Source organism: Pyrus communis, chromosome 4, assembly GCF_041283825.1.
Source record: "Pyrus communis isolate YQ-2024b chromosome 4, ASM4128382v1, whole genome shotgun sequence".
Taxonomy (NCBI): domain Eukaryota; kingdom Viridiplantae; phylum Streptophyta; class Magnoliopsida; order Rosales; family Rosaceae; genus Pyrus; species Pyrus communis.
Genome location: NC_142568.1, coordinates 15,906,700 through 15,924,125, shown reverse-complemented (window position 1 = coordinate 15,924,125; position 17,426 = coordinate 15,906,700). Strand labels below are relative to the sequence as shown.

The 17,426-nt window shown below is 37.3% G+C and overlaps 2 protein-coding genes, 1 non-coding gene and 1 pseudogene across 4 annotated transcripts; 2 read left to right on the top strand and 2 right to left on the bottom strand.

The window, feature by feature from the left end:
• Nucleotides 1-171: 171 nt before the first annotated feature.
• LOC148697530 (dolichyl-diphosphooligosaccharide--protein glycosyltransferase subunit 4A pseudogene) lies at nt 172-463 on the bottom strand (annotated as a pseudogene).
• A 1,341-nt stretch (nt 464-1,804) lies between these two features.
• Nucleotides 1,805-1,876, bottom strand: TRNAH-GUG (transfer RNA histidin (anticodon GUG)). The gene has a single exon. It is a non-coding gene; the product is annotated as a tRNA-His (tRNA).
• Nucleotides 1,877-4,597: 2,721 nt separating this feature from the next.
• LOC137722789 (dentin sialophosphoprotein-like protein) lies at nt 4,598-9,329 on the top strand. 2 transcript variants are annotated; one of them, XM_068461878.2, is made up of 11 exons: nt 4,598-4,778; nt 4,896-4,981; nt 5,109-5,253; nt 5,876-5,933; nt 6,059-7,138; nt 7,227-7,540; nt 7,627-7,705; nt 8,107-8,165; nt 8,473-8,527; nt 8,806-8,848; nt 8,994-9,329. In XM_068461878.2, the coding sequence occupies exons 1-10, from the start codon at nt 4,704-4,706 to the stop codon at nt 8,841-8,843; spliced, it is 1,989 nt and encodes a 662-aa protein (XP_068317979.2). In that variant the 5' UTR covers nt 4,598-4,703; the 3' UTR covers nt 8,844-8,848; nt 8,994-9,329. The 2 variants fall into 2 exon arrangements, with proteins under 2 accessions (XP_068317979.2, XP_068317978.2); XM_068461877.2 differs by having other exon boundaries at nt 5,819-5,933.
• Nucleotides 9,330-9,852: 523 nt separating this feature from the next.
• LOC137723266 (histone H4) lies at nt 9,853-10,385 on the top strand. Its single transcript, XM_068462420.2, has one exon. The coding sequence runs from the start codon at nt 9,930-9,932 to the stop codon at nt 10,239-10,241; it is 312 nt and encodes a 103-aa protein (XP_068318521.1). The 5' UTR covers nt 9,853-9,929; the 3' UTR covers nt 10,242-10,385.
• The last annotated feature ends 7,041 nt before the right edge of the window (nt 10,386-17,426 follow it).

The window sequence follows — 17,426 nt, the reverse complement described above, 5'->3', positions numbered from 1 at the left end:
GGAATGTTCTTTTCCATGAACCCTAAAATGTGCTTTTCGCACTTTCTACGAACAACGGATCACTTGATTCACTACCACAGCCAATGGTAACCTTCAAAACATAGTCCGAACACGGTCCACACCCTTAACAATGCAAAGGCGTTGAAAACTAAATATGAGCCACAGATAAACTAGAGAAAGAAAATCTTGTGTATAACAGCACACGGTCATATTGTATACCAAAACTTCTCACTAAATCAAGTTGTATCCATTCTGAAATAGTTCACGCTACAAAATTAATAGCGTAACTCCATGAGTCGCGAGAAAATTCATTGCAAATACATGAAAAAGAAACAGGTCGTTAGTTGCCTTCATATTTTGGGTCGGCCATCACAAAATGATACGCTATTACCAGTAGAAATATGAAGATGCCGAGAAAATTGGCAAAGAAGCCCAGGTCCTGATCATCCATAACCTGTCACATCAAAATGGAAAAACTAGAAGGTTCAGCAGATGGATTCAGTGTTCCTCAGCATCATACTATCATGTGAAATACTTGTTAAATAGGTTATCCTACACACACTTGTTAGAAACACTAATGGCACGTTTACTAATCCGTAGTCAAATTGAGAGTAAGTGAATCGAGGAGGAATTGAATTGAGTAGGAAAAGCATGTGGGGAGAATTGAATAAAGGTGAAGAAAGGATGGGGAATAAATGTGAAAGGAATGTGTAGGGAATGACACACCAAATGAAAACTAAAACCCAAAAACTGTAAACAATTTTTAAGTTGTTTTCACTTTCAAGCTTCTGTTTTCATATATTCTCCCTTCTCTCCATCCTCGCTCCCATCACCTCCCTTCATCCCTCCCCACTCCTCGTTTCTCCCACATACTTTTCCTCTATCTAAAGCACATAAAATGAAAATTCAAAACCAAAAACGAAATGATTATCAAACGTGCCCTAGTTGACCCACCAAAAAGATCACATCTAAATGAAGTTCAAACTCAAAACCATAGTTGGAAAACTATCAACCATAAAACAAGCCACATCCCAGAAACTAGTGTAAATCAACAAATAAAGCATATAGAGGAAATCGGGTTGTGTTTATAACTTGTAAATTGGTCGGAAACGCTTAGTGTTGTAAGAAAACAGAAAATCAAACCCAACTAAACCTTTCATGTGAATAACTCACATTACTACAAATATTCATTCCCAATTTTGTTCCTATGGCAACATTTTCTAAATCATAAAACACCCATTACACTTAAATTCTCCACGCCATACAGCGATTAGAAAATTTTATGCTTCCCTTGAATTACCCCTCCTTCTTCACCATAGACTTGCACTAGCAAAAAAATAAAATGCTTAATTTCGTATCCGTATTCAGCTAAGCATCCAATTTCCAAACCCCCACTGCATTAAAACTGGATTCTTTCAAATTCAAAACCCATAACCAGGAGGCGCAAAAAAAATTCCAAGTGACTGCGCACAGAAATACATCGACGAAACAAATAAACAAAACCGCATCTGCTTAGCAAAACAACACAAAAATTTCGAATTGGAATAACGAATTTCGAGATCTTAGCGATCGAAGCGTTCATAATTCAAAGAATTGAGAAAGAGATCGAGAATCTAACAGTTTTTGGAGTCGATTACTCGGTCAGCGACGAAGGTAGACGAAGCCTTCCGAGAGAGTGAAGAGGTGCTGTTTGTGTTGTGCATTGAGGAAAAGGAACGTGCTGATATAAAGCAGTTTGGGCAACGACGTCGTATTGTGCAGAGCCGTTGAGAATTAAAAAGGGAAAAATGAAGAAAATATAAAGTGTGGCTGCTGGGATTCGAGCCCAGGTCTCCACGGCCACAACGTGGAATTCTTACCACTAAACTACAGCCACTGGATGACTACATGTCCACAAGAAATATATTTTTAATAAATAGATGAGGAAATTTTTTCATCTCAATCACATGATCGTTACACTTTATTTAGAATTGTACAAGTTATAATCGCTTTCGAGTTTCGACCACTCTACCAATTCTCTAGATTTTTGTATGATTTGAAAGTGTATTAAACAGACTTTGAATGAACGAGAAATGAAAGGCATGTATGAAATTTTCTTTGAATTCCTCATTTGGATTCAAATAATATGAGCCTTGTCTATCTTATACTCGATTAATTAGGTATCATTGTACATTGATCCAATATCATTTGCATACGTAAAAATGTATGTAAACATATGCCCTTACTTATCGATGTTATCACATTTGACTCTTAGTCAATATTAGGTGTAGTAGTCACTAGTCATGTAGATTGAAAAGAATTCACTTGAAACATGAACATTTTTTTAATTTATCGACGATGATTATTTATCCTTCTCCGTTGCTAAAAAAATAAAAAAACTTTGAACTTCTGCAACATTAGAAAGAGCTACCACTAAGGCATAATTCTTTGTGAAGTAAATGTTCATGATTTACAACAACAAAAGAGGACTACGTTGAAACCGTTCAAGTGGTATTTGTTCGAAATTATTTTTTTCCTTTTTTAATTTAATAAAATAGTACAAATAATTTGCAGTTCGGTTAAAGCATCTTCATGAGGAGATATATGATGCACTTTTGCATTTTTTTCCATTTAATAAATAAGGCATGGAAGGTGGCAGCGGCGATTGCGCTAGCAAAGTGGATGGGTGTTAGTCTCCGTTGTTGAGATTGGGAGATGTGTGGCGGCGGCTGTTGGGTCGAAGGGAGAGGAAGGGGAGGACGGTACACTTATCTACGCTTAGTGCTGGGTCAAATGCTTAATTTATTTTTTTAATACTTTTTAAAAATATTTAATATTAAAGTTAATTCTATTAATTTAGTGGGAGGATACATGACAATCTGTTGATAGGAAGACGAATATCCACTAAATTGAATGGTAGTAAGGAAAAATGCTCTCAACAATGTAATTTTAAATTTTCATCTCTCATGAAATCTACACACAATTGCATTGATAAAGATATAATAATATGTTGAAATAAATATAATTAATTATGTAAAGAAATTTTTTTACATGTTAAAATTGCATCGATTGTTTATTTTTATAAAAAAATGAGTAAATTGTAGCAATGGTCTCTAAATTTTAATTAAATCGGAGCAATGATCTTTCAACTAAAAATCTATTACTATTGATTCCTCAATTCATCAAAATATGTAGTTATAGTCAATTTCGTCAAAATTTTGTCAAAATGAGTTATGTTGGAAGGACCATTGCTACAATTGGGGTCCCTCAACTTATCAAAACGTCTGACTATGGTCATTTTTGTCAACGTTGTTAGAATTTTGTCAAAATGAGTTATGTCGGAAGAACCATTGATATAATTGGGTTCAAGTTGAAGGATAATTTCTCCAGTTGGATTAAAGTTAAGGGACCAATGGTAATGAATTTTTAGTTGAGAAACCATAACTGCACATTTTGATGAGTGGAGAGACCAATGGTAATGAATTTTTAGTTGAATGACAATTGCTTCAATTGAGTTAAAGTTAAGGGACCATTACTGCAATTTACTCTTAAAAAATAGGGTTTATCTCAGTTTACTACCCTAAAGTTTCTTGGTTTTCAACATTTGGTACATGAAATTTTTTCGTCCTAATCTGGTACCCTAAAGTTATAATTCTGGGACACTTTCATACATCTGTTAAGTTTTTCGTTAGAACTTATTTTAACTGATGATATGGCACCCACGTGGACAACAACTGGACATCACATGTTAATTTGAGCCAACTTGAATATTAAATAAAATAAATATACAAAAACACAAAGAAAATAAAAAAAACCCATCCATCTCCTACCTCATCCCCCCACACGCTCTCCTTTCCTTCTCTCTTCTGCAACTTGCACCCCTTCCCTCCCTTCTCTCTTCTGCAACCTACACCACCCTCCATTCTCTCCTTTGCAATCCGTACCCACCCTCCCCACGCACCCAACTCAACAAAATCCCACCCAATGGAATTCCAATTCAACAAGAAACCTATCCAATTTATGAAATTCATCAAAAACCCAGTTGACCCAAATCCCAATTTTGGATAAATTCCCAATTACTAACCGATTCTTGAGCATTTCTAGCCCCTGCCACCACCCCACTGGACTCCGACAATGGCACGTGGTGGCTCCCTTGCTTCAGTTCTTCTCTCTCCTCAAGTGGCTCGCGAACCGTAGCTACTCCGGATCGTATTTCGAATTTTTGTTCCTTAGACTTTGGGGACTAGGGTTTTTGCAAAGGGTGAAGGTGAAGAGGATGGAGGAAAGAGAAGGGAGGGGAGGTGAAGAGGGTGGATGTAGGTTAGGTATAGAGCGTTGGGTGGGGGCAGAAGAAAGAAGGGAGGGAGTGGGGGTGAGGTGAGGTAGGAGAGGTGGGTGTGGGTTGCAGAGGAGATGAGCGAGGGTGGTGCAGGTTGCAGAGGAGAGAAGGGAGGGAGGGTGGGTGGGTAGGGGTTGCAGAGGAGAAAAGGGAGGGTGTGAGTTGCAGAGGTTCTAACGGAAAACTTAACGGATGTATGAAAGTGTCGCAAAATTACAACTTTAGGTACCAGACTAGGACAAAACAAATTTCATATACCAAATGTTGAAAACAAAAAAACTTTAAAATTGTAAAATGAGGCATTCCCAAAAAAAAAATATAACAATCGCGCCCTATTTTCGTCTTTCCCGATTGACACATTACCCGAGCTTCACTCTCATGAGCCATGGCTTCCACTCCTGCCGCGAACCCAACCGTCCACAGCGGCGACAATGCTGATGGCTCCTACTTTCAGAAAACAGTAACTCCTTTATCTACTTCTCCACAACTTAATTTCTGTCATTTCGTATGTATGTGTGTGTGTATTTATAACTATTGAAAAATATTTTTACCCTATTTCGCTTTTGAATTTCTAAAGGTATGTCTGAACGATTGGTGGTTGATTATAGCCGAAAATGACGTCGGTGGGAAGGGGCTAGCCGTCGCCGGCGTGACTTCTAGAGAGTGAGATACATTTCACTGTTCTAGGGTTTTATTATTTTGATTTTTGTAATTTGATTATTTTGAGCTCTTAGTTTTTATAATTCTGTTTTTGAAGGACTTAATTGTTAATTGTGCTGTTGAATTTCAGGAACGAAGCCAGGAGAGTGTTTTCGTCTGCACCAATAAGTAAAAGATTCGATATTTTCACTCTGGAGACGGTGGATGGCATCTGTGTAGCCATCAAAGGGTTCATAAACGAGCAGAAGACTATCGAAAATGGGTTTCCGTCTGAGGTAGTACTCGATAGTTGTTAATATTGCTCTTCTTTACTGAATTTGTTTGACATTGCGAATATTGTTTTTTAATGTTTTTTGGTACAAATTTAGTTTTGAATTTTGGGTTTGACTGGATATGTTGAAAAATATATGCATTTGAGAGTGTTGGGGACTCACAAATGCTGTAGTTACTGAGTATTGGGAACCGTCATTAATTCGGATACATATTGGGATATTGATGCTTTGAACAATCAATTAGTGGTAACTTAGAATATTAGCTATGAATATCGGCATTAAGTATAATTATGGAGAATGTGAAATTACCCTTTGTCTTGGTTTTACAAGCACAAGTGAATGATGAGCACTCAATGTGTCTGTATCAAAGTCTAGTAAATTTACTTTGGCCAATTCAGCCGTTGCTTTGCTTGTTCGTGCTACGAGCCCTACTAACCAGTAGAAGGGTCGACCTGTAATTTTTTTTTGTTGCATAACATATTCTCACAAGTTACAAGTTTGGGATTCCATCTTATATCATTAAAATTTGGGACATTGCCAAATGATGTTTGCGGCTGATCCTAAACAGGTTTTTAGTCATTTTGTTTTTGGCTTTCCTCCTGACTGGGAACAATGTGTTGTAAAGTTCTTTGGAGGAGATTCTAGCATTGCTGGAGCTGGTCCTGAAAGTACTTCTCATTCAGGCAAGTTAGCTGCTCCTCCAAGAAGTAACACATTAAAATATCCAAATGTGTACTATTCATTCCTAAATTTTCTTTGCAAACTAATTTTCTACATTAGTCATTTAAATATTTTCTCTCTTTCTCAGGAGTGGATGCAGGCACAGAAAGTTCTGCTCCAACTGCTGTGCATTTTGATCTGGAAGAACCTCCACATGAGCAGCTCTCTTCTGAAGATAGGCATGATGTTGAAGTTACAAAGCAATCTTCTAAGCCGTTTATAAATGTCGCTGTTGATGACACAAAGATTGATGACATGCCCAAGCATGCTGCTGAGGAGCAAACAGGAAGAGCGAATTTTGGGTCAGGAGATTTTCAGGGTATTGGTAGACCAACGAATCTGGAAAGCAATCAGAAGAAACCCGTATCCAGATGCTTTACGAAGAAGAAGATTACAAAAACTAGTGTGGCGTCAGAGGCCATTGAGAACCTTGGTGGAGCATCAGTTGCAACTACTCAGTCTGGAGAGAAAGTGGACATATCAGAGGAAGATCCAAGACTTTCTTTGGGTGAACTGTTCAGAAGTTTGTCAAATCTTTTAAGTAGTAAGGGGAAAGAGAAGCAAATGCTGGAAAGTGGATTGAACTGTGAGAGAAATACAGTGGATACTCTTCCACTTCCAGCAGTCTCTAAAACTGCGAGCAACACTTTAGAAAATGACAATTATAAGGGGAAGGGGAGGACTATGTCCCATCCTTCCGCTTCTGAGCTTCAAGAACCAAGTACAGTGGATTCTGTTCCAGCAGTTGCTAAAACTGTGAGCTGTTCACAAAATGGTAATTGTGAAGTAGGAGGGAGAAGTATGTCTTGTCCTTCAGATCCTGAACTTCAAGAACCAACTACTTTGGATTCTGTTCCGGCAGTCTCTAAAACTTTAAGCAACACTTCACAAAATGATAATTGTGAAGTAGGAGGGGGAAGTATGTCCCGTCCTTCAGATCCTGAGCTTCAAGAACCAACTATAGTGGATTTTGTGCCCCCAGTCCCTAAAACTCTGGGCGACACTTCAAAAAATGATTGTTGTGAAGTAGGAGGGAGAAGTATGTCCCAGCCTTCAGATTCAGAGCTTCAAGAACCAAACGGCGGGAACGTGATAAAAAGACTAGATTTTGACTGTCTAGAAGATTTGGAGCCCACCGGCATTGGAAAACAGGGACTAACAGCTCAAGGTAGGGTGCATGCTGGGAACAATTTGATAAGCTTTTTCACCCTCTGGCCTTCTCTTGAACTAATCAAACTGACAAATTCATATTGCAGTTGGAGAAGGGGCAGTTGACGCCATAACAGAAAACACATCCAGGAAGAAAACTAGGAGAAGAACTACCAATATTGTAGTTGGAGAAGGACGAATTGACGCCAAAACAGAAAACACACCCAGAAAAATGAGTAAGAGAAAAACTACCAATATTGTAGTTGGAGAAGGACAAATTGACTCCAAAGCAGAAAACACATCCAGTAAAAAGAGTAAGAGAAAAACTGCAAATATTGCAGTTGGAGAAGGAAAAACTGATGCCAAGAAGGAAAACACACCCAGGAAGAAAGCTAAGAGGAAAACAACCTTTGATGCTTTGGTAAGCTGGCTAGCAAGTTAATTTTCATGTATCTCCAATGGTCTTGTTATTATCACATTTATGTTGACTTTTTAACGTCTGCTTAGGAATCTCCCACTCCAGAGGAGAACCAGAAAGTGTCTATCATTTCTCCAGAATCTTTGAATTTGAAACGGTCCAGAACAGGTGAGTTTGTGCGACTCTCTCTCTCTCTCTCTCCCTTTCACACACATTCAATCACACAACGGTTCTACTTTTCTTTTACTATATTTATCCTTAGTCTGTCAGTTAATATCATCACCAAATGAAATACACAAGCCCAGTTATAGTTACCATGGCTAGATATATGAGGGAACTTTGGGAACTTTGGATGCACACTTCTGTTCAAATGAATGGTTCATAGCATTTGAAACATGTCTCTGTGGTAGTTTCAGTTTTGTATTTTGTTAAAACAACAGAATTTTAATTTGTACTGTTCTATTTATTTATTATTTTTTGTCAATATCACTTTGTTTAATTGATTTTGTTTGTGACAGTGTATCAGCAAACAATGAAAGTTATAAAAATGTGATTTCTCTATGTTGCAGGGAGACTACTTCTACCCACCATGGAGTTCTGGCGGAATCAAGCGGCAGTCTATGACTTGGTTTTTCCCTACCTTTCCTTTCTTGCTTTATTCATTTTCCTTTTATGTTAGCTTTCGCCTGCAACTATGTATGCTGCACACTCACTGGTGGATAGGTGGAAAATATGTAGTAGGGTTTGATTTATCAAAATTACACCAACTTATCCAAAAAGAAAAATAACTCTTTTGAGTCGTACTCGTACCACACTATGTAGGGGGGTTTGCTACATAATTTCTTTTTATAATTTATGTCTACTTCCATAATTTTGTAGTCTGACTAATTATTAGCTTGAAGGCACATTGACACTCTCTTGGGTTTTATTTTTAGGATCGTAACATTACTGGAATTCAGGATGACCGACCTGTAGTAACACCATCAAGAGGTTTGTCCCTTATAAACCGTATTTAGCTGGCAACTCTTTTCCCTCCTAAACATAGTAGCGTTTACAGTTGACTGCTTCTGCTATTCTCTAGCTGGCGATATATCAATAGAATAAACTGCAACTCGGGGTTTGATACTGATTTTAACTTGGTGATTTCCGGGTTTCTTTCATTGATTACTGACTCTATAGATTCCTCTACCGTTTTGTGGATTTAATCTGCTTCTTGGTTTGGTTTACTGTAATACATGCCGATTATTGCATGCGTCACATGTTTTCAGGCAGCAAATCTGGGTCTCAGAAAAGCAGAATACGATAATAGAGGTTGGTTTTCTAGCAAGATTTTAGACTCATTTCCGACCTTGTTGTAAGAATTGTTGGTATCCAAAGTGAGCTGAATACAATCTCAAAAAAATTCAAGTTACGTTGACAAGAATCACCAGTTTAACGTTTGACTTTGTCATTGTAGAATCTGAACACAGGTTACGGGTTGGAACAAGAATCTCAAGAAGTTTGGGGCGTACTAAAGGCAAAGAGGCACGTGTCGGTTATTTTTGCAGGGATTCCAACACGCATGGGAGAGATTAGAGGCTGTTAACTCATGTCAAGCTGACCGCTACTCGATGATAACCATTTTGGAAAACTGCACGAGTATGTATAGGAGACAGCCTGAACTCGGATCTATCGTTTCTACTCTACGCATTGGATTTAAGTGAATCGTTGTATTGTCGTGATTATTTGCAGTGCTTTTGTAACCCATGTAGACTAATCATTGCAATTCAACAATAATGACTTATTTCCTTCACTCGTCTAATTTCTTCTCTGCAAATTTGGAACTCTGCGGCAAATACGGATTTGCCGCAGAGTTAAATTACGTACAAATTTTCTTGAACAATGAGGGAAATGAGTCGTTTGTCCTTGAGGTCTCGTTTGGTATTCAGACATCAATTGGAGGGATTTTCAATCTTGCAGTTGAACTTGAACCATTTTCAAGCATCAACTCAATCCAAGTCGCCCCGATTTCTCGGACGTAGATAACGCTTATATCCAACGGTTCACGGTCATTATTATCGAAAACACACAAAGCCCGCCACGTCATTGATTCTCGTGAACCCACAATCCGCAAAGCATCTACAAACTCCGCACCAATCGTCGAACCAAACACAATCCACGGTCCCCCATCACCCAAACCCACGGCACGGATCGCAACCCTTAACCGTCGATTGCGCCCAATCCAACAGTCCTCACGTTCCCCCCAAATCTCACGTAAAGAAACACAACCCACGTATCAAAGCTCCCAAACCTCTCTATATAAACCCCCTCCACCTGACCTGTCCGACGCAGTAACTCTCCCTCAATTCGAATATTGGATCCCAAATCAAACCCTAATTTCATTTCCGCGGCAATGACTGGACGCGGCAAGGGAGGCAAGGGGCTAGGCAAGGGAGGAGCCAAGAGGCACAGAAAGGTCCTGAGGGACAACATCCAGGGTATCACCAAGCCCGCCATCCGCCGTCTGGCTCGCCGTGGCGGCGTCAAGCGTATCAGCGGCCTCATCTACGAGGAGACCCGTGGAGTGCTCAAGATCTTCTTGGAGAATGTGATCCGGGATGCCGTGACTTACACCGAGCACGCCCGGAGGAAGACTGTGACTGCGATGGACGTCGTCTATGCGCTCAAGAGGCAGGGCAGGACTCTGTACGGGTTCGGGGGTTAGTTTGTTGGGTATCGGATTGGGGATTCATGTAAATTGGTCGGTTGGTGTGGTGGTTGGGTAGATTTAGTTAACCAATTTCTGGAATTTAATGTTTTTTAGTTTGGATTTTAATGGAACATAAATCTATTTTCATTTCACAGCAAAGTTCTCTTGGCAATGTTGGGTCATAGGCCTGAAACTGACATTTGAGCCCAAATGCTCCTTGGATTGCCACTCGACTACATGACTTCAAAATTACTTGACTTGTGAGCTCCACATGGTATCAGTTGTAATAACAACCAAGGCCATGTCTAATTATTAAAGCAGTAGATGCAAAAAGAAAAGCACTTCTAATAAGGCCAGAAAATACAACTTATTTTCTTTGATGGGATTTAACAGTCTGAGCTGTTTTTGAAAAAAACTGTTTCTGCTGTATTATGAGAATAAATACATTTTTGCTACTTCATAATTTAGGTTAAAGGACTTAGTTTTCATTACAACGAACAAATTGTACACGTAAAGTTCATATCATATAGTTTGGGATCTTAACAAAAGAAATGAAGACATGTGTAGATATAGTCTCAGCATCAACATATATTATCCAAAGCATCTGTCGGATGAATCCAATGTAACACCTTTCCATAATTATATATACGATCCAATAATCAATCCTTTTCAATTACTTAGCTTGGATTCTCTTGTGGATGCTAATGGCATCAATTTTCATGTTTAATTACGCTCCTACTAATTAGGGTTTGCGGGAGAGTTCTATTATTATTCAATTACTCAAGGAGGTGATGAATCTTATGTGGTTATTCTCATCAATAATTTCATGCTTCAAAGTGTAGAGTAATATTTATTTGGCCCTGAAAACTTAACTTCAATCTTACTTTTCCTTTTGAGATTCAAATTTCGCCACTTAACTCTCTTGAAACTCAATTTTTTCTCCACTTTGATGAGATTCTGTTTATGCTTTCAAACGTGTTTGATTTCTTAATCAAACCTAACCTGATCAGCACCTTTATTGACAGGTTTGTCTTTGAAAAGTCATCAATGCATGAATTTGGATCCTCTCCGGATCTCCTCCCTGGGGCTCTCAGGGATCAAGGCACAAGGACTGTTCATCAAATATTGTGTGGCTACAATTAAATGCTTTTTATATTTTTAAAAGTAAAATAATCTCGTTTTGCGTAAAAAGCATTTAATTATGGCCGTACGATTTTTGATGAACTGTCCTTGTGTCTTGATCCCTGAGATCCCCAGGGAGGGGATCCGAAGAGGATCCAAATTTGAATATGTATGCCTTGTTATTATAATTTATAAATTATTATTTTTTAGGGAGTATTAATGAAACCTTCGATACTGTTCACTTTTAGTGAAAAATTATATTTTTACATTTTCTTTATACTATTTACTACACATTTATTTGTCATTTTTCATTAAAATTATAATTTTTTTTTTTATCATTTTTCATTAAAACTAATCCCCATTGTGCGCAGCAAGGAAGGAAAGAGGAGCCACCTGCGTGTTTCTAGGTGTATTCTATCTTTGTTTTTATTGTTTAAGTTTAATTATCTTTGTTTTGCGAACATGAGGAGCTAAACTTGTTTTAGCTAGAGGAGACTTTGAAACCATGATTATATTTGCATTATGAATTGATTACTTTCAGTTGTGATTTCATAAATCGTGAATATAATTTACTTAACTGTTTGATTAAGAACTTATTCTTATGTGTTGATTAAGAGGGCTCGCTTAGTTTTCATGCATGAATTTGATGCTAAAATATAAGGGAGTTTCACCTAATCGTTATGAGCTTATATTTATAAATAGTGGAGGTTGCTAGTCACGATCGTGTTAAGTAAATTTTTGGCAGGAGTATCATGTTGTTCATAGTCACGAATGCCTTGTCAATACTTATGATTTTCACAAAGCTTAATGATATTTGATTGTATCTCTATTATGCTATTCATGTAGGGAACTATTGAAGAATAATTTGGTTGCCGATGCGCATTCCATCCAATTGAACGACTTAAGGAAAATATGAGGGTTAATTAGTGCTGTTCACGGTTAATCTGGGGTGTTGAGGTTCATGGTTTATTGGAAAAGCAACTGGAAATCAATTTGTATGCAAGTGTGTCATGTGTGGAGAAGGACCCTCTAGCTAGCTTATCACCCATATTTCACCCAATTTTGTCCAAGTGGTTTAGAGTCTTTACAATCTGTTTGTTTTTACTTTAATTTCGTCCAAAACCCAATCCCCTTTACTTTGTTGTGTCAAATTAGTTAGAATTTGTCCAAACTTGTGTTTTTAAGTGTTTTGAGTCAAGTTAAAAGTAATTTTCGTCCAAATCATCCTTTAGTGTCTAGTTTGAATCTATTTGATTATTTTGTGCTGTTTTAAGTCTTTTTAGTTTGTTTTGAGTTGTTAGAGTCTATTTTTCTGTTTTTGAGCCTAGTTTAGTGTTTTAGAGTTTAATTTGAGTAGATTAGCATCCCTTCTAATCCCCGGCCTAGAACGATCCCTCCTTACACATACTACAATCATAGGGTTTTAATTTGAGTGTTAGAATATTTCACACCAAATTTTGGCGCCGTTGCTGGAGATTAGTAAAATTGCTAATTCCTTTGTTTGCTTATTTTTCTTTTGATATTTAATTTAGTTTTATTTCTTTGATTTCAGGTACTAGAGAAGCAAGACATGGTAACTGCTAATCTTCAAGCTCAAATAGCGAATCTTACTTCTCAGTTGTCACAGTATGCCGAAGGGTCCACAATGCAAAGTGTCCCTAAATTTGGTGCTTCTTATAGGCAAGAATATCAAGCAAATCAATGTCCACAAAGAGATTGGAGTGATCATTCAAACTCTATGTGGTGGGAAGCTCAACAAGTTCAACACAAAGGATATTGGCAGCCATATGAGGAGTTCTATTCAATGCCTATGCAGCCACCACAACCTCATATACAATATGCCCAATCAAACTCAGGTTCGTCAATAGATTATGATCAAATTCTTGATGAATTAATTTCTTTGGTGCAGGGCTCACAAAACCAAGCCAAGGAGGCTCAACAAGGAGAATATTGGCAGCCATATGAGCAGTTCTATACAACGCCTATGCAGCCACCATAGCCTCCCCCACAACAATACCAACCAAATTCAGGTTCGTCATTGGATTATGTTTTTTTTATTTTTATCATTTTTCATTAAAACTAAAGTTTTTTTAAACTTTCCTTTAGTTTTCCTTATTTTTTATCTATGTTAAATTTGATAGAGTACTACATTGGTAACTCAGTTTTAGAATTGTCTAACATGATACCAAATTTCTCGTTGAAAGTTGAGATTGCACTCTAACACATAAAATTGCCAGCGAAGTAAAGTACTACAGGTTCTTCAATAAAAAAACAAAAGTACTACAGTACTACTAGCTAACCAGCTTAGTATATTTGATGAAAAGTGAAAACAAATGAGAGTTTGTCCCTTTTGATTTCTATTTGAACCACAACGTATGAAAAGTGAGGGTCTATTAATTCAACCAAAGAACACGATTCACACAACGTGAAATAGCCGGCAAAGATCCTCAATTTGTTCAAATGGCTTCGTGGCACCACACTCGATCAGCTTTTTGTTCTTTCCCTTTTGGAAGATTTGATCATTTGGGCTTGCATGCCAATTAGAGCAAATCAGTACTAGTATTATGTCCTAAAGAACAATAATTGGATTTAATTTGTTCACATAGCTAAAACCCTATTGGAATGTTATCTAATAACTGTTTCATTTTCTTTCAAGATTACCATTATCCATTTCATTTTCATTGACCCTTTTTTTGAAAAAAAAGTGCATCAAAGAACAGTAAATAATCATGTAATTGAAATATTTGTTCCAATGCGAAAATAGAGTGGACATATATTGTTCAAGAATCTGGTAACGAATGATATATATTGTTCAAAATGGGACGTTTGGTTTCTTGGTACGCATGGTGGACGACCACTCATGACTAATCACTGTATATTTTAGTGGAGATTCACAAATAAATAATGTTCATTACATGTAAATAGTTATTTCTATTAACCAATGACACATGGCTGAGTCAAGTTAGTTAAAAGAAAGGTAGTTGGGAATTGAGGTTGTTAAGGAGGATAATATGGTAATTGAGTAAGGAGGTTAGAGGGTAATATTGTAATTGTGGTTTGTGATTTTTTAGTACATATAACCATTTGATCTTCCACATTCAGTAAGAAAGCTTTGTAAGAATTCTTCATTACTAATAAATCTGAGAATACTTTACTCTTCCATTTTCGCTCTTTCCATTTAATCTTTGTGTTCTTTAGAGATTTGTAGTTCTGTTAACATGGTATCATCGCTGGTCTTGGCTCGTCACCATTTCTGATCCTGAAGAAATCTTCTGCTGTCATTCGGTGTGTGTTCTGGAAATTCAGAGGTCAGAAGACTGGGTTGCTGGCGTTTAGAATCGCACAGACTTCAGATTTTGGGTGAATTTGTGAGATCACAGAGTGGGTTGCAGATCTGGAGTTGTGCAAGTCGAAGATTTTGGGACATTTGCGTTGTGTATTAGGTGAAATTGTTTCTGTTCGTAATGCAATAGTGGTTGGATATTATGAAGTTGTGATAGTTGTGTATTGTATGAGATCTGGGATTAGTTTTTCGTTCTTGATGTGTTGATTTCAGAAAGTATCATTCTTTCTGTATATCTTGGAGTATCATTCTCTAAGAATTGAAGTTTTCGTTGACGAAAATGTTATTTTTTTTTTCTTTTTGTGAATCTTGGAGTATCATTCTCACAAGATTGTGATTACATCATTGAGTTTTGGGTTTTTTCTTGGAGTGTCAATCTCCTAAGAAATCAAGATTTTAGTGTTTCTTGGTGCAATTTTTTTGTTGAGTGATATTCTTACTGAAGTGGTGTCTAAAGATGGCATCTTCATCGATCAAAGTAGAGAATTTACTGGGAATGTTAACTATAAAGTTGTGGGATGATAATTTTGTCAAATGGGCGTTCCAATTTCAATCAGTTCTTAAAGGATATAAGCTTTTTGGCTATTTTGATGGTACAATAGGGTGTCCACCAAAGTATGTGGTTAATACAGAATCAGGGATAGCAACTGAGGTTACATCGGGCTATGTTGAATGAGAGTATATGAATATGGCGTTTTTAAGTCTGTTACTGGCAACCCTTACAGATGAGGCTATAGAGTATGTTTTGGGGTGTAGAACTGCATTCGAGGCCTGGAATAATCTGGTGGATAGGTATGCATTAGTTTCTAAGTCTAGAGTGAATCATCTTAAAACTAAATTGCACACTATTCAAAAGGGTACAGATACTGCTGATAAATATCTGTTGCGATTGAAGAATATTAGGGATCAATTAACTGCAGCTGGAGAGTTGATTTCTGATAATGACATTATAATTGCAAGCTTGGCGGGTTTGCCTAAGGAGTATTCTGTTATAAGAATTGTGATATTGGCTAGGGAGTCATCTATTACTTTGAAAGAATTCAGGGCACAGTTATTAGGTGCTGAGAAGGAAATTGAGGGTGAAATAAACTTGTTGTCTCAAAATATGTCAGCATTATATGTTAATGGTGTGAATTCTTCTGGTATTGGATCTTTTTCTGGGTCTGGTTCCACATCTCATCCTGCAGGGCATAATCATATTCCATCAACTACTGGAGGTACTATAACTCAGTCTCATTATCTTGGAACTGCACAACCATTTCTTCCTGCATCACAACCATACTTGCAGCCATTTCCACAACAATTTTCACAACCATTTCCTCCTGATCCTTCAACATTTTATCCACCATCTTATGGATTTGGTTTTACGAGTACTAATACTGGTCCAAGGACTCAGTTTGGACATAAGCCATTCAATGGTTCGAGCTACAAGGGTAATAACAATTTCAAGTCGAATGGTGGGTATAAACGCAAATCTTTTAACTCTTGTAGTTCTTTTAGGTTTCAAGCTAATACTACAAGGCAGAATGGGTCTAATGCATGGTCTAGGAATAATGATACTCGATCCAATGTGGTGGTTAAGTGTCAGATATGTAATAAAAGGGGTCATACTGCAGTGAACTGTTTTCGAAGGAATACAACTATGCCATCTCCAGGTTTCATTGTTGAGTGTCAGATATGTGGAAAGAGGGGTCATTCTGCTCTGGAATGTTATCATAGAAGTAACTATGCTTATCAAGCACAACCACCCCCACCATCCTTCAATGCTATGGCTGCACAACATTCAACAAAATTCAGTCCTAATGATGCTTGGATAGTTGACTCTGGAGCTTTTCATCATATCACTGTCGATGTTGACTCTCTCAATCAAGTTACACCATTCTAAGGTTCCGAAACAATAACTGTTGACAATGGCACAGGGTTATCTATTGCTAATACTGGTTCCACAATTCTGAAAACTAAGTCTAGTGATCTTGTTCTTAATAATGTGTTGCATGTTCCACATATTTCCAGAAGTTTATTATCTGTACAACAACTATGTGTTGATAACCATAGTTGGTTCATTTGTGATGAAAATGAGTTTTTTGTGCAGGACAAGAAGACATGGGAAATTTTGTACCACGGAAAGAGTAGACCCAGGTAACTGTTTCAAATTCCTGTAGTCAAATGTTCAAAAGGAGTGCAATATGCAGTTCAGCAGTCATCCAGTTTTCTTGGACAAATGGTAAAATCCAGTCTCTGGCATCAAAGAATGGGTCATCCTACAAATGAAATAATAGTTGTGATGTTGAAACAGTCTGGTATATCAATTGATATAGATGATAAACATAGTATGTGTACTCATTGTGTCAAGGGTAAAATGTCAAGACTTCCCTTTTCTTCTAGGATTGATAAATGTACTTCACCTTTTGAGAAAATTCATACACACATTTGGGGTCCATCTCCTGTAAAGTCCTCATAAGGATATAGATATTATGTAACTTTTCTTGATGAATACACATGGTACACTTGGATTTTCCCATTGTGTAATAAATCAGATTTCTTTTTTGTGTTTGTCAAATTTTACAATTTCATCCATACACAGTTTGGAATATCTATAAAATGTATACAATCAGATGGAGGAGGAGAGTATGTTAGTCACTCATTTAAAACATTTCTTGGTGCAAAAGGAATAGAACATATGATCTCATGTCCATACACCCCACAACAAAATGGTTTGGTTGAAAGGAAGCATC